The 24,594-nt window shown below is 40.5% G+C and overlaps 1 protein-coding gene across 1 annotated transcript; it reads left to right on the top strand.

Moving 5' to 3' along the window:
- The first annotated feature begins 105 nt into the window (after window positions 1–105).
- On the top strand, window positions 106–12,049 carry dalrd3 (DALR anticodon binding domain containing 3). The gene is made up of 13 exons (XM_033629163.2): window positions 106–602; window positions 2,087–2,394; window positions 2,666–2,985; window positions 4,661–4,719; window positions 4,838–4,939; window positions 5,027–5,091; window positions 5,485–5,543; window positions 5,633–5,715; window positions 5,897–6,023; window positions 6,526–6,584; window positions 6,770–6,886; window positions 6,982–7,050; window positions 7,994–12,049. The coding sequence occupies exons 1-13, from the start codon at window positions 369–371 to the stop codon at window positions 8,111–8,113; spliced, it is 1,722 nt and encodes a 573-aa protein (XP_033485054.1). The 5' UTR covers window positions 106–368; the 3' UTR covers window positions 8,114–12,049.
- The last annotated feature ends 12,545 nt before the right edge of the window (window positions 12,050–24,594 follow it).

Here is a 24,594-nt window from a genome sequence, read left to right as displayed (position 1 = left end):
ACATACTTTTGCCCATACAGTGCAGTTAAAGCTGCAGTTACTCTGCCACCAACTGGATGTCGCTACTAGGCAACTTCCACTGGTCCAACACGGAAATTCACCTCGGAAGAAACACAGAAGACTGCACTTCACTGGTTCCGCATAGGAAAAAAAACAGCCAATGCAGTCCTCCCTTACAGCCAATATCTGACATCGATCAGTGATTAACCGTACAGCCGGACACTGGCATGTAACTCGGCAGTGTTGAAGCTTAGCTTAGTCTGCAACAGCACCGACTAGTGAAGACAGTGTTCGAGCAGAAGATATGAACAGGGTGTGGATGTGTTAGCCTGGTAGCAAGCTCACCTGTTTGTGTTGTGGTGCTGGTGATGGAGCACATCGAGGAGTCTTCGCCTCTCCGGATCACCCCGACCGTCCGGGCGCTGAGCTCCGCACTGCGGGGGAAGCGTGAAAATGTCCACGATTCCAGGCGGGAAAACGGCGACAGGATCTTCCCAGAGCCGGAGAAGCTTTGGTTCAAGGAGAGCAGCGCTAAAAACCTGCGTAACAGGGACTTCTTATCGCCGACCACGATGCTCAACACGCTGTATGCGGATGGACAGGTTGGTTTGACTGATACCTGTTGGGTTTGACGGTATTTTAACGGGTTTGTTGCTTATTTCGTCGCATTTTCTGTCTTATCGTTTCTGTTAACGCTGGAGGCACCGAAAAGCCATTTGTAAAGACAGGCTGCACTGTCTCATTAAACACAGCTGGTTAACACGTTAAACTTCTTACTCTCCTATTTTATCCTTCCACTCAGCAATATAGTTCCCTGACAGTTACTAAAGGTGTTTGCTGTGGTGCGAGTGATTTAGTTAGGCGCAGTAATATTTAAATGGACGGAAGGTGTTTCAACGGTTTGGAACGTGACTCGGCCAATAGGAACTGGGGACCGGAACTATCTCCTTTATAAAGCTCAGCTGACCCTCACAGCTGTCTGATAAACAAGGTGAACGCTGAGTGAAACCCACAAATAATTTCACACATCTGAGTGAATCCGAGCTAGCTAAACCCCCTGAATTGATCAGTGGCCGCTGACTTTGCCCAATCACGATTGACCAGACATTAACAGCCTGCGGCACTAATTATTAACCCATGACTTGCAGATGGGTCAGACAGACGCGCACAGCTGCAACGCGAAGCTATCTGTGCTGCAACTGAAACAAGGCTTCCCCTATAGCCTGTTTACGGCAGCCTCTCACACAGAAAACATGACGTTATCTAGATTGTGCCCGAGTGTACTGTATTTTGACAAATGCATGTTTGAACCCACGCCTCTGGCACGTTGCGCCTGTGGGCGTGTGCATGCATCACTGTAGAGGATGCTCATATTTTTGCATGTTGTATACTCCATGATAAGCACGTATGATGGTTTTACAGATGCACTGATGTGGGTTTTTGAAGCAGATAGCAACATCTGATATTTTCCCACTGACTGTGATATGCAGTTTTGTAAGATTAGAAGCCTAAATGCATGTGGAAAAGTTTTTCTCACACACACACACACACAGACATAGATATATACATATATATATATAGGTATAGATATATATTTATTTAAGTAAGAGCTAATAAAAACAGGGGCTGCACCATATGCAAAAAAAAGAAACATTGTGATTATTTTGGCAGATATTGTGATTGTGATGTGAGTCACAATTTTAAGTAGGAATGGTAATTTTTGCATTTCATTTTCACTAACAGCATGTTCAAGCATGTTCCCTTATTTCTGGAAAATGATTTGTAGGGTGGGGCATCTCTGTGACACCACAATGCTCCATTTATATTGATATGTTGTGACACATGTAGCTCCTTCAATTTGGATATTGCACCTGGCCATATTGCGATTTGAGTATTTAAGTAGTATTGAATATTAAATGACATACTAGTAGAAAATAATCTCAAAATGCCAATTTCACTATATTGTTTTTTAAAATGAGATATCCTACAATATCACCTTGCTGCTACTTGCCATACTCACATATACTTTTGTTGCGGCGTGCATGTATATGAGACTGTAATGGAATCACTGTCTTTGTCCACCTAGGTCCCTCCAGCAGTGATGTCCAGAGTGCTGTCCCTCTGTGGCAGTGGGGTTCTCCCTGTGGCTGGTGGGGAAGTCATGGGTGAGGGGTTGAGGGTGAGGGTGGACCGAGCTGCAGCCTTCAAGGCTGTCCTGGCAGATGGAGCCACAGAGTACCTGAAGCCCTCGAGTCAGAGGCAAGGCTGTGTGGTGCTCAACTGCCCAGCACTGCACCCTAAACCCAACACACCCACTCCTGATACACTGACTCTGGGCCAGCTGAGGACTGTGCTGTTGGCTGATCACATGGGAGCGCTGTTGAGAAGACAAGGGTGAGTCTGTGGGTTAATGCTGAATTTCCAAAACATGCACATCTCCTTCCTAACTTATCCTCATCCTAAAGAACCAGTTTCTGTGCTTTATATTTCACCTCTTTATGACAGTGAGTCAGAATCACTTGCCTAAAATATTAATCAAAGACTAAATGAGCAAGCAGTGAATTCAAAAAGTAATTGGCAGATACGTTGCTTACAAAAATAATTAATTGTAGCCATAGATTAAAACTGCTGCTGTGATCAGTACCAATCTCCTTACCTGTCTCAGATTCACAGTGTCCTATTGCCCCACACTTCCCGAAGACAGCGACATCATCACCTTCCTCCGAGCTCTTGGCATCGACTGGCCGACAGCTCCAGCCAACTGGACCAACGAGGAGCGGGAGGAGAAGATTCAGGAGGCGCTGGAGAACTCCCCGTACAGAGAGAGCGAAATGGAAAGAGGCAGGAGAACAAGCGGAGGAGGAGGAGGAGGAGGGAGGAAGGCAGAGGAGGGGGAGAACAAGGGAGTGCTCAGGGTCAACCTGAAACGAGTGTTCCAGGAGGAGGGGCTGCTGGGATACGACCCCAGCCTTGGTACCTGCACAGGTGAGGCCACAAGGACTTTTGAGAAGCACAACAGCAACACGTCTTTACAGAAAGAGTTTACTGGTTAGTCAAAGAAATACAGAAAAAATGGTTTTACAGAGAGTTAAGTGCTGTAATTGTTTCTAGGCCAGGCCAGTGAGGTTGCCGTGAGGTTGCCAGGCAACCAGAAAAGACTCTCTAGGAAGTCACTGACCAAGAAGGAGTTACAGCACTGAACACCCTGTAAACCCTCTTTTTTCTTTTCTATTTGTATACGGATTGAACAAACAAGATTCACTGTATTAGTTAATAAGCTTTAAAGTGCTCATAGGCAGATTTTTTAAAAACTTTTGGGCAAAGCCAGACGAGCTGTTTGCCCCTGCTTCCAGTCTTTATGCTAAGCTAAGCTAACTGTCTCCTGGCTCAAAGGTGCATAGGGGAGTTTCCTTGTAAATGTACAAAAGTGATGTTAACATTCAGTGTAATTAACCAAAAGGTGTCAAGCATTTCCTTCCTCATAAGACATTCGTAAAGGCGATTTTTCTTAAAAGTGTGAACCCTGCATTGTTTATATCCGTGTTAACTAGCGAGCAGTGTCTTCACATCATTTGACAGTTATCATAGCAAGCAGATACACCAGATCTGCTGCTAAATTTCAGCAGCAAGAGCAGTGTTTATGTCACCATGGCTGAATAGCCTGTACAAATGCAAGAGAGATTGATAAAACGGAGAAGTGATAAGTCATTCGGTCTTACATTAACTCAAACTGTGAGCATTATTGTCCGTGCAGGCAATTATCTGTCACCTATAAAAGCTGCCATGGCTTTTGGCCTGTATGCTGACATTGTTGTTCATTTTGTCAGCTGACGATTACGTGGTTGCTGCCACTGGCTGATGTATTACACTCCATTTAAAGTTTTACCGGACCTTGCCTAAGTGTTAGGTGCTGCACCTGTGCTCTGAAATAAAGTGGACACAGTCTTATTTTGCTTTGTTGGTGCGTTGCTGTGTATCTCAGAGCATTACCCCCACCCACTGATCAGTGGAACATCTGTGTCTTCATGCCTCGTGTGTGTGTGTGTGTGTGTGTGTGACCAATGTAAAACTGCTCCATAGCGCTACTAGTGGTAAAACCTCAGGCCAAAAGTCAACAAGTGTAGATCCTAAAATGCTGAACTGTTCCTTATATACATTGGCAATATTGCATGTTTCACCACACCTTTAAGAGAAGGGATTAATATGACTAGAGACCATCCTGTGAAAGGATCACTCCATCTGTGATACAGCAATCTGCATCTTAAGGCAAATGTTGGCCATGGGCATAAACTAGAAGGGCAAATGGCCCCTTCCGTACTTCCTACCCCCTACTTCCAGCCCCCTTGCTCAGACTACAACCGTGTTCAGCCTTCATTTTGATCTCAACGACACACCTGTGATGTTTCGCGATGGCATCTTGCACAGCAACATTACTGCAGTGACAAAATCTGTCCACAGACATTCACAGACTCAAAATGAGTTCTCTGGTACTTCCCGCAACAATAGACACCAGAAGCAGGACAACATTTTGCCCTAATGACACTAACAGACTCACAAGGTGAAAACAATGCCAGCTTTTGTGGCACTGTCGCAGCTGGTAACAACATATAGTTGGTTCTGTATATGTATTGGTAAGACATTGTTGCCGTATCTGTTTCAGTACACAGAGACAGTGTTTCCCACCTGGCGCAACTGGACCTAGCCACTGCTGACTGCACAGTAAGACACACACACGCTATGCAGCAGTCATACACACACTGATGATTTCCGTTTTTCTCATGAAAAATTACAGACAAACAGACCATTGATTCGTATATCCTTGCTGTCTCTTTCATAGGTAGCCATGGCAACAGCGTTACATGTGACTTCCTGTCAGGATGAGTTCCGCCAGCAGCAGATAGCAGTGCTGTGGAGAGCCAGTGGAGTGACACACACACAGGTAACCACACACACAAACACTCACACAATCATGTATTGCGTTGTGTTCCTATATTTACCTGCTCTGCTCTGCTCTGTGTGTCTGCAGAGACATCTGGTGTGTGGGCCCGTGAAGACTCCTGGCTCTCACCTCACCGCTGCACAGTATCTGCAGTAAGACACATCACTTTCTGTGTCTCCTGTTGTGTCTCTTCCCTTCTCTTGTTCTGTCTCGTCTGTTCTCAACATTTCTGTCCTTGTCTTTAGGTTCTCTATCTGTCCTCTGTTCTCTGTCATCTCCAGTCTCTCCTCTCTTCCCCTTCTCTTCTCCGCCTCCACTCGCCCTGCCCAGCTCTCCACCAGACAGATGTTTATTATCACAAAAGACACTCTCACTAGGATCTTGTCTGCACTGTAAATTTGCAGCTCTAATTAAACTAAATCAAAAGAACACTTGTGGGCGTTGATGGGGCTTTTCTTCATCACTGCGTTATCACTGTATATTTTTAGCCCAGCTGTCTGTGTAAATGAGGCTCCTATTGTTTCTTCCTTCCTCCTCTCCTCCAGGCTGAGAAGAGGTCAGATGAAGGAGGCCTCAGAGATGAAGTATGGAGATCAAGTAGAAGGTGTGTGTATTTATGTGCACGCTCATTACAAATTATATGCTCTTACTTGACCTTAATGATACAGCCTCCTCTTCCTTGTCCTCTTGTAGGTCAGACGTGGGATGACATCATCAGGGTCATGACCTCTGCCACTGTAAGATTTGAGCTGCTGTCAACGGTCCACACCAGTCCGGTGAGTCATCATTACAGCTGTGTGTTTGTACTTGAGTGTGATGTGCTATGTGTGGATGTGTCCCACATTGCTTACTTAATATCGGCTGTATATGACTTGATAAACTTGTCGCAAAAACTGATGACAGTGTGCTCTTTGATGTAATTAGTCGAGTCAGAATGACTGACAGCTGTCTGTTTAGGTGACACTGGACGTCCAGAGGGAAGGGGGCGTGTCCACCAAAGGGCCCAGAGGAGGAGTGTTTGTGATGTATAACTGTGCCAGGCTGCACACTCTGTTCGACAGCTACGAGAGAGGAGTGGAGAAGGGTGAGAGCTGTGCTGTGCAAGAGACTCGTTTCATTTCTCCGATCAACAATACTACAAACAACAGCTGCAGCCTGGCAGTATTCCTTTAACCTCAGAATGGAAGACAAAGACAAACTTAATAAAAGAAAATCTATAACTCAATTTAAAAGACACTGGGACAGCAAATGCAGGAGTCATAAAAGTTCAGCAGTTGTTTGATGATACGCTCTGAAAACTCACAGCCTGATTTAATTGCTCTCGTGTAAAAGTGTCACATTAAGCACAATTTAAAAAGTCAATACAGACAACTGAATGTGATGAAGCTGAACTCTATAATCAGTGTAAACAAGTGACGATGAAAGATTTTCTGTTGATAAACAGTGTAAAATACAGGAAAAAGGTCAGTGGTGTCTTTTCAGCAGTGGTCGTAGAGGTTCATGAAATAACACTAATGTCTCAAATGAGTATGAGTAGGATTGTATAGTATTGTTCATATAGTTTTTTTCTGACTGTTTACCTGCAGGTCTGTACCCAGAAATCCCTGAAGGCTCCCAGCTCGACTTCTCTGCTCTGAAAGAAGAGGTACCATGTTATTTTCTTATGTGCTATTCTGTTGTCACAAATTTTATTTCTTTAATTGTCCTTTGTTTTTATTTTCCTTTCTTTCCAGTAAAAAAAAACCTTAAAAAAAACGTCTACTTCATAAGTCCTCACAGGAACATTTCAGTGTTAATCCTATCGTGTTGTCCCTATGTTTTGACTGACAGGGCGAGTGGCTCCTCCTGTTCAATTACCTCATCCCGTTCTCCGAGCTGCTGGACCAATCAGGACAGGCATTAGATTGTGAAGGGGGAGGGGCCAGAGTCAATATTAAGACTGAACAGGTCAGCGGATCAAGATTAACTGATTACTAATCAAAGATACTAAATTCAGCTGTTGAGATGTTTATCTAACTCATGTACGTGTTTGTGTTCCTCAGATCTGTAAATTTCTCGTGTCTCTCAGTAAAGACTTCAGCTCGTACTACAACAGAGTCCATGTGCTGGGGGTGAGCATCTATTTACTGTATATATTCAATATGCTCATAAATAAAGTAGGTCCTTTGCTTGTATGTGTAAATGTATTCATTTGTTTAATGCAAACGAACTAGCACAGAAGATGTTGACTCCTACAGAGAGTCTTTGTGTGTGTGTTCCCTTCCTGTTGTACCTCATATGGAGATTAGTAAAATAGCTCATTGCCCTGGTGACTTCTTGTTACTGGCAGAATGTGAATACTGAATAGTTCAGATAAAGATTAGTCCAGACTAATATTATAAGTATTATACTGTTTGTAGAATTAGATTCCAGTGGTGGCTGCACGGTAGTGATGCAAGGGTCCGCTCACAGCCTGCAGGTTGAGCAGTTTTTGGTAAGCTTGTTAGAAATTGACAGGTTTGGGCGGCCGGTTTAAAAAATTATAACTTACAGAAACATTGTGCACAATAGTCCACCTTCTCTTCCCCTCTTTAGCTGTGTTTCCATGAACATATTTTAACATGCATTTGAATATCATTAGAAAAGCTAAAAGTCGATAAAACTTCCTCAATTGTGTAAAAAAGTTTTTTTTAAACTCACCTGAGCAGCAGTCTACTTGATTTATTAAAAATAAAAAAATAAAACTGACTAAAACTAAATAAATAAATTAGTTTAATCAAGTAATCACTTTATTCAAATTTAGGATTTTGTCAGAAGATTTTAGTTTTTTCTCAGCATGATGACGTCAAAAAATATCATGATAGCCTTTCAAAGCTTCATTCAAAAACCTCAGTAGAAGAAAAAAGGAAATATATCTCACAAAAAACAGTTCAGTATTAGGTTAGCAATATTTATGTTTTTACTATGTCTTTCTCATTAAAGCTCCCTTTTGTGCCGACATCAACTTTCTTCTTTTTCTCCTGACTTCATTTCCCCCTTAACATTTGCTCTTTCTCTTTCTGTCTTTCTCTCCAGGAGCCGCTGCCTCATCTCTTCAACCAGATGTTTTGTCGTCTGCATCTGTTGAGAGCGTTGAGAGAGCTTTACCACAGCGCTCTGGACATACTTAACCTTCCCCCCATCAGGCAACTATAGCCTCGAAATAATTCACTCATCCTGTGATCACTGTTGGCCCTATTGTCCCATCAATCTCACACAAACACACTCTCACCTATGTTGTTCAATTGTAGCTTCACGTTTAGTAATGACAATGTATTCAACTACAACACACAGTCACCTTTCCCTGTTTGTGGCAATGTTACAGCACGGTCTGTGCCCACTGTCAGTGTAGCTGGCCTTACTGTAATTGTTAAAATAGTCAAAGGACGTCATCACACATAAATAACGTAATGCGACGTCAGTAAACCCTAAACTCTGCATACTGAGCTCAGCTCGATCTGGTCGGGTAGATTTTCCTGGAAATGTCGAGCTGTTTGTTAGTTGAAGAAATAGTTTGGTGTTTCAGGAAGTAAGCTTATTTGTCTGTTACTGACAGTTACAGGAGAAGTTTTAGTCCTCTCTGACGTCTTTACAGTAAATATGTAGCTACTGCAAAGAGTGTAAAAATCATTATGTGTCGGACTATTTTGTGAGTGGGGTTAGTTGCCTGGAGACAGCAGTAAGATAATGGTCCCAGTCGAGAAATGTCTGACACATGATCCCTTAAAACATTGTGTTGTTTTACACTTTGGTCTTTGTACGTATTAAACAAGCCAATTAAAGAACACTGACATCATGCTGTCATGGTGCTTTTGAGTTTCAGCTGCTCATATTTACTGTACATATGAGAAAGTGGTATCAATCTTATCCTCCACTCTCTGTAAGAAAGCAAATAAGCAAATTATTCCCAAGATGTCAAACTGTTTCTTTAAGTTTGAATTTGTTGCTAAATCTAAATTTTTCCCTTTTATAAGTATACCAGGCATCTGAATTTCAACAGCCAAATAGGCCAAATCTACAGTGTTTCAGTTAGCAAAGATGAGATGCTTTTTCCTGTTGGAGCCCTACTTTGTAATTTTAAATTCTGCTCTAATCATGTGACCATACAGGACATTAATGTGCCCTGTGACCACAAACATTTCTCCGATTTGGTGCCAAAATCCCACTAGTTGTTAAGACACCCATCTAAACTGTAGTAACCCCCCCCCCCCCCCCCCCCCCCCACACACACACACACACACACACACACACATAGTCACTAACAGTCTCCTCTTTGAAACACGTGTCTTAGTTACTGCCTGAAGAAAAAATGCTTTTAACAAGCCTTGTTCAGCTGTTGTAAGCCCCCATCATGTATGTTAGCCACCTTGTATTTATCAGTGCCACACAAATATTTATTGTTAGTTGAAAAAAGAGATCTGTACAGAATATATATTCTGCATATGAGTCTTAATTGCTGTGATCATATGATTATTCAGAGCCCTCCAATCACACTTATCCTGCTTGACAAATCACAGATGTTCAGTATCAGACCACATGTACCAGATATAACCGGTGTTCATAAGTTATTGACAAAAACAGAACATAAGCAGCATTTAGGGCATCATGCCATAATGTTAGGAAATGCATGAAATGGCATGAAGAATAATATATGTGAAGAGTTTTATGCCAAAAATGTTATTTATAAATTTTGGTAATGACCTAAAATTGATCCTTGAAATGTGAAATGTGTTGCCATTTCAGTTACCTACTGTCTGTTCAAACGTGCCATAGCTTGTTTTGACTTTATGCTGCACATTATTTTGTAAGTTGGTGTTTTTCTTTTTTTAAGTGAAGATCTCATGTTAAAACAGAACAGCTAATGTACACAAGTATCAAATATCTTACTCACTTTTCACTGCATGAAACGTTGTTTGACCCCCTGCAAATGTTGCTTGTCCCTGAAAGTCTATGGATTTTTTTTTTTTTACAGACTTTGTTTACAATATGCTGATTAATTTACAGTGACTGTCTTGTTAACTACAGCTGTACAGTAATTACCACAGTATTAAAGCAGGAGAGATGCAGATTCTTGTCCTACCTTATACTGTTCACTGTCACTATACATATATATATATATATATATATATATATATATATATATATATATATATGTATAATAGTTACAGTATGTTCACTTTAGTCATTGGCGTGTTTCTCCCACTGCAATGTTTTCATCCCTCAGGCCTCAACATCTCTGGCCTTCCTCTCCCATCTCCCATTCTTTTCTCCCCCTCTTTGCCACCCCAACTCCCATCTCTCTGCTGAGAGCCCTGATATCCTCTTATCCTGCACTGTATTATATACTCACGTTCACAGCTTAAAGGGATAGTGCACCCAAAAATGAAAACTCAGCCATTATCTACTCACCCATATGCCGAGGGAGGCTCAGGAGAAGTTTTAGAGTCCTCACAACACTTGCACTTTTGTAGAACCCCTTCACCTGACCATGTGTGTCGAGTTTCATGTCAATCTGACATGCGGTCAGAGATGGGGGACTCGAGTCACATGACTTGACTCAGTCACATGACTTGACTCAAGTAAGACTCGAGTCGCAAATATGATGACTTGAGACTTGCTTGACTAATGTTAATAAAAGACTCGACTTGACTTTGACTTTGTATTCATGACTTGAGACTTGATTTTGACTTGAGACAGATGACTTGAAAAACTTGGCTTCAATTCAATATGAAAGGCACGCTAAGCACCTCTGGGCGTCACTTCTGTTTACGTTCAACAATGTTATCAAAAACCACGGAGCTAGCCCATGTCTCACGGTCTCGCGCGAGCGCACACACGTGAGCACGGTGCCCAGAGAGGCAGTCAGAGCTACAGGCTATGTGGCTAAAAACAGAGTTAAAATGACGTTTTTCCAAACAACTTTTTATGTCGGGGCTTGAGGACACTTGGATCACTATGGATGAGCAGCATGGAGATATTTTGTGGTTTCAATTATGTGTTTTTGGACGTTTGAATCTGGGGCGCCATAAGCCTCCATTAGGTGAAGTTGTGTTGCTACCCCCTCTCCCTTTGGATCTCCGCAAGTGATGTGAGGACTCTAAAACTTCACCTGAGCCTCCCTCAGCATATGGGTTAGTAGATAATGGCTGAATTTTCATTTTTGGGTGCACTATCCCTTTAAGTTTGCCTGGCCTAATTTTAGTGCCACTGGTTTTGGAGGTTCAAGTACTTTCCATTTCCTTCATAGAAATTATGAAAATCTTAACATAAAAAGGTTTCATTTGACAACCCAGCAGCTACAAGATGACACAAATGCTTTTAAAAATTGGAGAAAATAATGCTTTTAAAGAAAGAACTGATTAATCATCCAACATGGCCTCGTGACCAATGTCATCAGTTTCTTTTCTCCTTTCTCCTTCTTTTCTGTTTTCGATAGTAAAAAAAAAAAAAAAAATTAAAGAAAAACTTCAACCACAAAATGATAATTTGTAAATCAATTACACACCCTGTGTTGAAAACTTTGTGTGTCTTGCATTCTTCCACAGTGAACGAAGAATCAAAAAACAAGTGGATTTGTTGAATTGTTTTAGATAGTAAGGTGTTCGCAAAAATGAATGTGTTTGGGAAGTACTGAGAATACGACTAGATAAAAAAGACTTGGCTTATACTGCAGGAGCTGTGTGAGTGTTTTGATGTAGTTCAGCTGTTTTATCCAGAACTTTTCTCCATTTTGTGATTCTTTGTTCACTGTCGAGGGGTGCTAGCAAAAAGTTTTCTTCATAAAATCAACATAACAAGGGGATGAGTAACTGATATACACATAGTCATGTGGGTGGTGAAGTATTCCTTTAAATTCTGATAACGAAACCTAACAAAATCAGCGTAACAACCTCGCACAAGCTGGCAACATTCACGCTCAGCTTCACATGACATTCCCTTCCTTCCCTAAAAAATTTCAACATATGCCTCTGAGTCTTATATGTATTCGTCTATCTGAATGTAACACTGTCAAACTCTCTCCTACACACATCTGTCCACCTACAGTTTCTGTGTCTTTCCTGTCTGCAGAATTAAAATAACCATGACAGATTCTCCCGCTGTGTGTTTGTCTCTGAAAGATGTACATACTGATACTGTTATTCTATAGATAACCCGCCTCATGCTCCACAGCAGTATAATGCCCTTAGGCCGCATAGATCCAACAATAACCCCCACACTGTATGAATATATAGTACATGCTGTTCATAGTGATCCATCACTGCAGATTTGACACTGTTAATGTGATGTGCTATTTGTCTTTGCCCCTTCTTTCTGTTTCCTTCCCTTCCTCTTGCTTGGATACCTAACTTGCAAACTACTTCTTTTCCTTCTGATGATAATCACCTCCCTCTTTTGGACCTCATTTATAAAAGGAAGGCGCTGATTAACGGCTGATTAAAAGCCAAGCATTTGCTTCTTGAAAATCAGAGTTTAGTTTCGAATTCAGTGGGCTACTTCACATTTCTGCTCGGATTTATTGCAGGCTGATTTTTTTTCCATGAATCCTGCAGACTGTGGTGATTTAATTTGCTCTAATGAAATGGTTATGCTGCAGTTTACGCGGATAAAGTGAGAGGAAGTTTTGATATTTTATAAATGAGGCCCTCTGACGGCTTTAGAAATGTACATGTATGCTGAATCTCCTTGCTGCTTTTTTTCCTCCATCTCCTCCTGTATCTCTACTGTGATTACATTGACCTGTGTGCTGTATATTACGCATATTGTAATGCAACTCTTCTTTCCTCCTTAAGTAAACCAGTATCTAAACAGTTGGTTCTGCTGCATTCAAATTGGAAGTCCCTACAGATTTTAGATGCAATTACATACATATGCAGATTATGAAACACAATCTATACTGTATTTATGAAGCCATCCGTACTGAGTGTTTTCTTTCCTCTCTCAGTTTTCTACCTTATGTAAGTCCTTCTACCTATTAGGTTTGTTTTTATGTTCTTTTTCTGTCTTCCTGATTTCCCAATATTTTCTTTCCTCCAGCTTGTTCCCTTATTTTTCTCTCTGCGTTCAGTCAGTGAGAACGAAACAAAGACACTGCTCCCAGCTAATGTTCTGTGCCCATTATATGTGGGACGAATTATACATATGCACCAGACATGGGGGAAAGTCACACGTGCAGGTCACAAGCAAGTCTCAAGTTAGTTGTGGTGAGAATCAAGCAAGGCTTCAGGACACTTGGATCACTACGGACGAGCAGCATGGAGATATTTTGTGGTTTCAGTTATGTGTTTTTGGATGTTTGCATCTGGGGCACCTTAAGCCTCCATTAGGTGGAGTTTTGTTGCTACCTCCTCTCCCCTTGGATCTCCGCAAGTGTTGTGAGGACTCTAAAACTTCACCTGATCCTCCATCGGCATGAGGGTGAGTAGATAATGGGTGAATTTTCATGTTGGGTACACTATCCCTTGAACAGGTGTGTAAATCCAGGGTGACTAGCAGCTATCGCTCGTTCATGAGAGAGTCACGGAAGACGAGGGGGGGAGGGGCGAGCTAGCTCCGTTGTGTTTGACAACATTGTTGAACGTAAACAGAAGTGACGCCCAGCGGTGCTTAGCGTGCCTTTCATATTGAATTAAAGCCAAGTCCTTTCAAGTCATCTGTCTCAAGTCAAAGTCAAGTCTCAAGTCATGAATACAAAGTCAAAGTCAAGTCGAGTCAGCGTTAGTCAAGCAAGTCTCAAGTCATCATATTTGCGACTCGAGTCTGGCTCGAGTCCCCATCTCTGATATGCACACACTAGAACTGAACCCATAAAGTTCAGTTTCTTGAGGTCACTGCTGATAGTCAGTATACATATCTTTGACATCACTTAATATTTTCTGAATGTGTGTGCCCCAAAAAATGTTATTCTTGTCAGTGTCCCTCAGATTCTAAAACCCAGAGAAATAAAATGATTGTTTGTAGCAGCTCCTTCAAAAAATACAAATGACCATCTGTACACCAGTAAATCACAGCATGTTTTGTTGAATTTGGGATGAAAATTTTGTTTTGACCATATGCCTCCACGGTGAACAAAGAATCCAAAAAAGGCAAACATTCTTCATGAACTGAAGTAATTGGGGACCACATTTAACAACAGCAAAACTACTGCATATCAAATCATCAGTTTACAAACTGTCATGAAACTCATGCAGTATAAGTCAAGTCTCATTTATCCAGTCGTATGCTCAGTACTTCTCAAACACATGCAATTTAGCTAAAACATTATTGTTTAAAACAGTCAGTACAAACTGTCACATGCACGGCTGAGAAGTGCACCTAGGCACACACATGTAATTGATCTCTCATCAAGCTGAGCTCATACGCATGTGCATGATCATTCACGCTCAGGGTGTGCTACTCGAAGGCGAAAGTGTTTTATATAGTAAGGTTTCAGTGAAAATGCAAGCGTTTGGGAAGTGCTAAACATACGACTAGATAAATGAGACTTGGATTATACTGCACAAGTTGTGTGAGAGTTTGCAACGCAGACCCTGTTTACTTCAATTCATTCAGAATTTTTGCCTTTTTTGGACTCAACGCAAAACGGTCAGTTTGTGGGTGAAGTATTCCTTTAAAGCACGATAATTAATATCAGTCATATATCTGCAAATCAATATATCTGTCTAATCCTATATGACATAGCTGTGCGTCTTACCCACAACCCTTTTCAGCATAAGCTGCTTACACATGTGAGATCAATAAATGATTACAGATTACACCCACTGGTTGATTTTGTTGATAACTTTTTAGCTTATTTGCATGGTGTTAGACTGAAACAAAGGGGCTGGAGGCACATGTTTATAATCACCATAGTTGTATTATAAAGTAATAACCGGAATAATTGGTTCTGCTTTAATTAACTGAGCAGCACAGGCAAATCAGTTGATTACCTTAACAGCATTAGTGGAGAGTTTCATCATGGTTCAGGTCAGTAGCAGAAATTAACATGTAGCCTAGATAGAAGACCATGCGGCTAATTACTGACACCTCTAAATTTTCATGGAAAAAAAGATGGTAACTGAGAATTATTGGTTCTTGTCTACATTAATCCTGCTGGACGGCTGATTCCCAATTAGCTCAACTTAACAATGGAGGAATTAAAATTTTGATAATCCATTAAAAACAATCATCACAAGCAACTTTAAATAATTAATGCTGAGGATAATTATGTTGTAGTGGTGTCTTTCCAAAAAATGGCTATGAATGAGCCTGATAGATAATGATGTTGTTGGTGGTAAAGTTTGTAAAGTAACAGTTATGTTAGTGCAAAATCATAGGCACATTTTTTACAAACTTAGACCTCAGCATTAATTACCTAAATTGCCTTATTTGTTTACTCACATATTCAGTTAAATACTAAATTAGAGTTCCTGTCCCTAAAATTGCATTACAGTACTTTGTAACTTTCTGCATGTTATTTTTTGGTGTCGTCCTGTTATCAGTATGTGTGCAGACACAACTTTGTGTCTTTGAAAAGGAGGGAAACTTATTCACTTGATTTATGGTGTTTGCCCAGGCACATATACATACCCTCCACCTGTTCTCACTGTCAGCTTCTTCTTCCAGCGTTTCTTCCAGGAAAGTCAGAAGAGTGAGAGACGGTGCAGATCCGTGCAGTCACAATACATCTCCCTGTCAACATAGCACACATAGCACAAGATCTAAGATTAGAAAAATATGCATTGAAACAGGATAACAAGTCAACTGTTGTTGTTGTTGAAATAATGAAATAACTGCTCTGATCTGAAAAAGCTGGTAAACTCCTGGCATTTACAGCCCTAAATGACGGCCAATAAATGTGGCGAGCCCACAGAGCAGTTTAATGATGTGTTTCCTTCTTCCAACAACCTGTCCTGACCTGCAGTAATGAGCTGCAGTCAGCTGTATCTGTCCCTGTTATAGAAAACGTAGTTCATAAATTCAGACACACACACACAAGCACGCACACACACACACGTATTACTTTTAAATTTACATGCATTTTGACATTCACCTAATATTCCTTTCTCTTACATGATGCATCTACAAAATGCTTTACAAAGATGGACAAAATAAGATTGTGTTGGCTTTAAAATGGGTTTAAAATGTGCATACTAGATTTTAAAAAAGTAACATTAAGGTTCATTCTCCAAATCAACAATTCTATCTTTCATTAGTCAGGAGGTCATCAGTCAGACTCTTGTGTCCTTGATAGTCGCAGGGCTGAACAATAAGGACTGCCCAACTGCACAGGGCAAGTGAAATGTCATGTCAGGCGAGTAAATCTAACAACTCACTTGCCCAATCAGGATGAAGGAAGTAGCTAAGGAATGACCAATCTCGCTTCCTTCTTATCTGTGTTTAGAGTTGCACATGTGCAGTGCTGATCTGACACTAGAAAATGACAGTAGCTAAAGACAAAGCTAATGAGCTGAAGCGCAAGCGAACAATTCAACTAGGTACAATCCACAGCGAAAATGCACAGAGGAAGTGCATCAACTATTATGCAACCAAAACAGGAAGGGGATAATGCTTGTTTTCCCCGGAAGCTATTGGTAACTATCCCCAGGTACCACCGGGATTCAAGATTAGTTCTTTTAAGTTACTATTCGCAATAGAAACTGTGGATGGTGGAACAACCCAAGTAACTGGAAGCTGTGGTAGTTGCTAGGCTCCAAGGAAAACAAAAAGCCATCCGTTTATCTTAGGGACAGCGGCGCCAACAATAATACCACTTGGAGATGATTGGGGGAAAAGTTGAAAGGTTGTCTGTTTCTACTTTAAAGCACTAGACTAGAAGGAACTATGTTCAGGGGTGCTCTGTGTGTGTGTGTGTGTGTGTGTGTGTGTGTGTGTGTGTTTGTGTGTCTGTGTGTGTGTGTCTGTACGTGTGTGTCTGTGCAGATGCATGAGTCAGGTGATAAAGAGGTCACTGTTAGATTTTCTCATTTGGGGAATCATCTGCTCCTGGGTCTGTTGTGTGCTTAACAAGAGCATCGGCGCAGCTGTTTCCGCAGATTTCGTTCAGTGTCTCTGCATATTTACATGAGTTGTATTCGCTCAGAGGTTTTTTTTCAGTTTGAATTTTGCATTAACAAACATGGCTGCACTGCAAATTTTCTCAGTGCTGTTGCTTTTCTCTTTTTTACAAATAAAGTATTTAAGCACAGCATAAATGCCTTTGTATGCATAATATATGTTCTAAAATCTATCTTTGGGTGTATTATGTACATGCATGCCTTATATTGGCATGTGCGCTCTGTTCTTGTGTGTGTCGTCTCTGGGTTTGAAATCTCCTACAATACTACAACTCGGGACATCACACACAGCTGAAACACAACTGACTGGAAGGCATGCAGAGCAATGATGTAATCTCACCGCAGTACAACAGGTTCACCACATGATGGCGATGCTTGGACAGGTTTTTCAATCAGCTGACACCCGAGTCCTGAACCCAGCCAGCCAGACACACTGCAAAAAAAAGCCCTCTGTAGAAGGTGATGTACAGTAGTCATTGAATCAGCTGTATTCTTTCATCATTTTCTTTCTGTCAGTGTGGTCAGATGATGTTTTAAATGCAGTGTAAGTACATGTTATAAGGAATTAAGATCATTAACATACATATACATATATAAACATATGTCTCACTGCTTTTTTTTTTTTCAAAACAATTAAAATTACCATCATTTTACAAGTTTGGTAAAAACTTTGGTGAGGAATGTGGGGAGAAAAAAGAACTCTGCTCTTGTGACTCAAGCTAAGTTTGATGGACAACAATCTTCTCTGGTATTTTAAGATTTTAAGGACACATGAAGAAGTAGCTGAATATGAGCATCAGTGGATCAGATCCTGAGCTTATTTTGTTGCTCTCAGCTTTCCAAACTGCTTTCTGCCAGATGTCAACATCTGTCTCTTCAGTCCCACAAACACTTTGGTTTTAGGGTTGTTTCCTATCATTTGTTATGTCATCAGTACTAATTAACCACATCACAGCTGTCTTCAAAGAGTATGGACGACTTTTCTAACAGCCACGGTTGTAGTTTTCTCTTTGTTGGGAATACAACAAAATAACTGACACTAGGGCTGGGTGATGAATCGAATTTTATCCTCAATGTCTTCCAACAATTATGAAAACATGGTTATCAAAATAATTATGGTGTCACATTTATATATTGTATATCATTTATTTTCTTTATGACATGTTCACATTCAGGTGTCTTGTGGTCAGAAAACTGGAAAAAAGCTATATCATTGGTTTGCCATTTATAATAAAGCCTTCAACAGCAGTCTTTAGCTGTTTTTTTCACAGAATATTGAATGGTGGACTATTTGATACTACTTAATTATTATAATTAATACTTGATAATCCAAATTCCTATAGTCACTTTATTCTGGTCTGTTATGAGTGACATGGTTTATTGTCTGTCTTAATGTCATTGTATTTTTCACCTTTTATTGCTATTGTATCTCTGTTTTATTGACTGTACATTAACATCAACCTGCCCAAGGACAAAGGATGGAAATTAGCCAATGGCTACAATCCTACATATTTACATGCAAGTGTCTATTAATATGTACTGTCCCTGTTATTTAAAAAAAAAAAAAAATTAAGTTATAAAAGAATGTCAGACAGTGCTTCAAACATGAATGTTGCTGCAAAGAAGCTACAAATTCTAAAATGTGAATGTTGTACACACAACTTCAACCGGACAGTGCATTAGATCTACACAATCAGCAGAGTTGGAAGATGGGCAACCAAGATTAGTGTCACCAATGTAGCATCTGAGCATCCTCATAACTTTGTCCCTGAGTTATGAGATGGTAATGTCCAGAAAAGTGTTTCTGCAGAACATTATAATGTCACAATGAAGTTGACCTTTGACCTTTTGGACATAGAACGTCATCAGTTCATCATTGTATCCTATTAGACAAATTTTATCATAAATAGCCCATAAATTCTTGAGTTATGGTCAAAATCATGTTTTCTGAGGTCACAGTGACCTTGACCATCAAAGTCTAATCAGTTCCTTCTTGAATACAAGTGGACATTTGTGCCAAATTTGAAGAAATTCCCTCAGGGAATCTCTCTCCATCTTTTCAAGATATCACATTCTCGAGAATGAGATGGACACAAGGTCACAGTGACCTTGACATTTGACCCCTAAAATCTAATCAGTTCATCATTGAGTCAAAGTGGACATTTGTGCCAAATTTGAAGCAAATCTGCAAAGGCTTTCTTGAGATACTGTGCTCATGAGAATGAGACGGACGGACAGATGGACAACCGAAAACTTAAAAAAGTGGGGAAGCTGTTTTATGCGATACAATGTAATTGGAAAATTCTTCCAGTTTGTAAGTCATTTCAATCTTGTTGTGCACTTTTGAATGGCTTCCCTGATTTGTCCACACATTTCTGTCGACCTCTTTGGGTCATCTACTTCTGTGCTATTTTTGTGTGAATAGCAATACCACTTTCATGTTAATAACTTTGCCATTTTACTTTTGAATGCCATTATTTTCAGCTGGAGAAACACAGCAAACTACAATAGTAAGCACTGCTGATTTCACAGAGTTTGAACACGCTTGATGTGAATGCACCTTCAGACTGAGCACAAGATAAATTACAAGGAATCTTTTTTTGCAGTACAGTCAGGGCAGGTCCGGGAGGCTTTATCCTTTTCATCTCCCTCACCACCAATCAGAGACTCCCCTTTACAAGACCCCCGCTTGGTTGTCAATCACTCCCCTCAGGCAATAGGTTGGAGCGAGACAAAAGAGGGAGAAGAGCGAGAGAAAGGGAGAGAGGATAAAACAGGAGGGGAGCGGGGGGTGGATGTGAAAGTGGTTGATAAACACAGGGATGGGATGTTAGAAAGAGCGGAGCATGTAGAGTAATCGCTGAGTGGATCCACTGTCTTGAAGAGAGATGAATGAATGGGGTCAGGGACGCCCCTGAGAATAAAGAGGGAGGGAGAGAAGGCTTGATGGAGTGAGAGAAAGGGGGATAACAGAAGGTAGGAAGGAGTACACGCATGAGGTGGAAATGGACTGAAGGCGACAGCAGCGAGGAATTAAATAACAGCACGAAATGGAGAGGAAACATGGAAATGAGGAAAGAAAGTGTGCAAGACAGAGTGGGAAAGAAGAGTTAGCAGGAAAGAAGCAGATAAAACGAGGAGAGGGTGAGAGAGCATGAGACGAAGTGTAACTGGGTGGAAGACCAGAAAAGAGATTAAAAAAAGAGTGGAAAGAGATGGGGGGAAAGGAAGGAAGAGAAGCACTATGAAATTGTTCAGCAAGACAGAGAGATGAGAGGAGAGAATGGAGAGATGGAGGGAAAGCTTCAGTGAACAGAAGAGCAAATATACAGGGAAGATGTTGGAGAAAGAGAGAAGAAGGTACGAGCTGGTAGAAGTGACTTGCTACAAAGAAATGAAAATAAAAAAATAATGATGACAGGTGCTGGTTAATGACTAATAGAGTCGTAAATGAGGGTAAGACTGGTTTCAGCTGTATTTTCTAACACTGCGAATCAATTTTTATTTTTTCTTTCAATTATATGTTCCATGTTCCTCAAAATTGAAACACTGGACTCTCCTTAATAATTTAAATCATGGTAAGTTTACGCTGAGGACATGAGTTTTAATCATTTTAAAAGGAGACATTCAAAGTATACTTGTGATTCATAGTCTGATTTAGGCATAACAGCTCCCAAAACGTGAAGCCAAAACATCTCAGTTGCCCCCTGGTGGCTGGCTGCGCCACAGGTCATAAACTCTGCCTCTTCCATATTAGCAGATGGGACATGGGCCAAACATGGGAGATCAAAGTACAGGGCAAATAAAATTTTCCCAAAGATGGTTTCTGTTATTTTAGGTAGTTTTTATCACGAGTCTGGTTTTAATTAGTTATTTGATGCGAGTTATGAACACCAGTGTGTGTTTATGAACATTTGTTTGGGACTTTAGGACATATACAATGTATTTTCTTGTGCTTGTTTCTTTCATTTGCATTGTATAACTCTTAATGTAAAAAGCAAGAAAGTAGGAACAACAAGCTGAAGCTTCAGCCTACATCTTTATAGTCAGCTGAACTTGCTTTGGTTTGTCACTGCTTGTTATATCACCTACTTCTTCTCATGTCCTTCAATTATTAAAACACCAATCATATATCATATCATGTATAAAATAAACCAAAATAAACTACTACTATAAAAAGGGGTTCAATGTCATGATTGACAGCTGTGTTTGTCAGTCGGCGTGCTTGTGATCAGTGGTGCTACTCATGATTGGTCGGACAGCTGTATGGGTTGGAACTCCATATCGCAGAGATTGCTACTGTGCAGACGCAGAAATTTGGCTTCATTTTTGTACACTGGGAATAAGTGGAGATGCTTCATCCATCTTTATATACAGTCTATGGTAACAAGTCAAACAGTGCTAACAACAAAACAACAGAGCTAATGTTTTTAACATTGTGGGAACCAAATGGCTGGCATTGCACCTCCACAACAATGCTGTCCCAATATCAGCAGTAACTGGTGCATTAGCGCAGTGCAGAGTGGGAGCAATTAGCTAGCATTAGCTAACAAGCATGTGTGGCCAGACACTCACAAAAAAGGAATTTATAATACACCCAAAGACTGATTTTGAAATATGTCTTATGCATATACTGTAAAGGCATTTGTGCTGTGCTTACATACTTAATCAGAGAAGTTATACTGATACAGATACAATGGCTGAACAATTAATCCAAATATTATCTAAATCACAATATGGCCATGTGCAGTATCCCCATCACAGGAGCTGAAATTTTTTAATTAAGGTAAAATGTGATACAACATAACATCATAGATTATGCATTGTGGTGCTACAGAGATGCCCCATTTTCCATAGGGGAACATAGGGGAACATGCTTGCTTTTGAACGGACCCTGGCAAAGATCACCTAATCATAATCTTTATATTTTTTTCAATGAAAATGAAATGCAAAAATTCCTATTCTGACTAAAATTGTAACTCATATCGTAACATGTGTTAAAATAATAGCAATATATATATATATATATATATATATATATATATATATATATATATATATATATATATATATATATATATGTTTTTGCATACTAAATGACATCTGTGAGGGAAAAACTGTGTGTCTTTTCAGCAGAGCTGTGTGTGGCAGGTAATCCAGAAAGTGTGACCGTGTTTTCCTGCCTACATGGGTATGTATATGTGTTATTGTGTGTGTTTGTGAACCACAGACACACAAGCACAAGATAAAAGAAATGATGACAATACAGTACAGTGGGCTGTGAAAAATTCATATCCTCCGATCTCAATCAACAGGCAGTGTATTTATCTCCTCTCTCCATGCGAGGAGCGGCGCTGCCAGGTGTGACGTCCGCTTCATCTAGGCCTCTGACACATTCATATCAACAGATTTAACACACTACTCAAGACCGCACGCTGCTCATATCTTGGCAGCGTGGAAGCTAAGAAGCTCTTTTTTGTGCGGTTTTCATCCTCCATGAGCCAAAGAGCTCCTTATTGACTCAGCAGGAAAACTCAGAGAGAGAGAGAGAGAGGAGGATGCTGTAAAGGCTGGAGCAGTCAGGCAGGTGGTGAACAACTGCTGATTGGACCAGACCACTTTAAATAATAAATATAGCCTATGACTTGTAATACTCCTGATTAACATCTTGAACCATGTTAACTGGGGTTAAAATGATTTCCAGCCACAGAAGAATACACATTTGGTGCCATATTGTTATTATATGATTGAAAAATATTCTGCTTTGAATACTAATTTGTGTCTGATATGGTTTTCCCCACAAAAGTTAAATCATCTTGCTAAAAATGATTAACATTACATCCACTCCTTCTCCCTCATTTAAAAATCCTGAATCTATGAATGCAAATTTTCTCATTTCAAAGTGTTACTGCTGGACACAAGATGTCTTCTACTCCACAGAAAAGTCTGTTCTCAGTGAATGTGCCCTGAAGGTTTCAGGTTACAACTGAGATTTAAGATGAGCTCAGAGAAACTTTTCCCCATCAGCAGATGAATACAAAAACAGCCTTCTAGGACCAACTCTACACATACATCATTCTGCACAGTGAAGCTCAAACATCCAAGTGAAGTAACAATAAGCCAAACATGTTTTTGAGATGACCTCTATGACCTTGTTCAGACTGCCAGCCCTATCATTTTTTGGCATATCCAGACGGTATCCAGATTTTTTTAGACTCTCTTAAATAATTTCAGTTTCTTTCCTTTCTTGCTTTATCTACCTCCTTCAATGCCATCTGTTTGTCTTTTTGTGATCCAATCAATGTGATTCCTCTTTTTGTACAATTGTGTACACCTTCCCGTGTGCAATTTCATTTACCAAAGAGAGACAAAACGCACAATAAACAGTTAAATGTGAATTTGACTGACAGCATCATTGTTTTCCTCCCAAAAAATTCAACAGCCATCTATCTTTGTAAACTGCTTATCCTCTTGGGGGTCGTGGGGGTGTTGGAGCCTATCTCAGCTGACATTGGGTGAGAGGCGGGGTACATCCTGGACAGACTATTGCAGGGCTGACACATAGAGACAGACAACCATTCACACCTACGGCCAATTTAGAGTCACCAGTTAACCTGCGTGTCTTTGGACTGTGGGAGGAAGCCGGAGTACCTTGAGAAAACCCATGACATGAGGAGAACAGAAGGACTCCCTCCTGGAACTGGACCAGGAACCCTCTTGCTGTGAGGCGACAGTGCTAACCACTACACCACCCTGTCGCCCAACATTCAATATATCTATGTATATTCTATGCATTAATATTGTTGTAGTGGACTCTTTTGGCCACAATAATCATGAAGATAAAATCTGTCATCATGTCAGCCCTAGTCTGGACAGCAAACAAACCAAAACAAAAACAAAATCCACAAACTCCAAACTTGATTTTAAGGTTTGATATGTGGTTCCAATTGGATTTCTACAAATACATCTTAGTTCTTACGCTCTAGCTGCTCAAACTGGATTTCAAAGTGTCTTTTGCTTAACTCACAACACAACGAGCAAAGATGACGTCAGATCCGGAGTGACGAAAGTGCTGAGCAGAATCCATGCTGCTACAGGGCACAAGGAGGAGTTTGTCTGGTGAGACTGAGGAGTTCCGTGACATGACAGCGTCTATGATGGCCCTCCATCTCTCATAATTTCGCATTGGAAAGCCGCATCAGCAGCATAGCGACATAGTTATCATGCCTACGTTGCAGCCTATACAGGTTGGTTTGTTGGTGATGACACATAAAATCCAATCTGGCTAACTTGCAAATGACAGTGTCTTACAGATCTGATTTGAGAAACAAATCTGATTTGCCTGCAGTCTGAACGTAGCCAATGATGTTCCTTTAGGTATGGTCAGAATATGCCACCTAATAAATCTGAACTACAAAAACAGTGTTAATGTTTTAAAGGTGTAGTTTCCCTTTAATCTGTATGTAATTAAGAGTGCTAATGGAGATTTGTTTGGCGCACTGATGTACTGGACAAGGCTGCATGACACACATACCTCCACCATCTTCTGACAGCCATTTAGAACATTTCTGTGAACAAGCACAT

This window comes from Epinephelus lanceolatus, chromosome 8 (assembly GCF_041903045.1).
Source record: "Epinephelus lanceolatus isolate andai-2023 chromosome 8, ASM4190304v1, whole genome shotgun sequence".
Taxonomy (NCBI): Eukaryota; Metazoa; Chordata; class Actinopteri; order Perciformes; family Serranidae; genus Epinephelus; species Epinephelus lanceolatus.
This window is presented reverse-complemented; position numbering and strand designations above follow the sequence as displayed.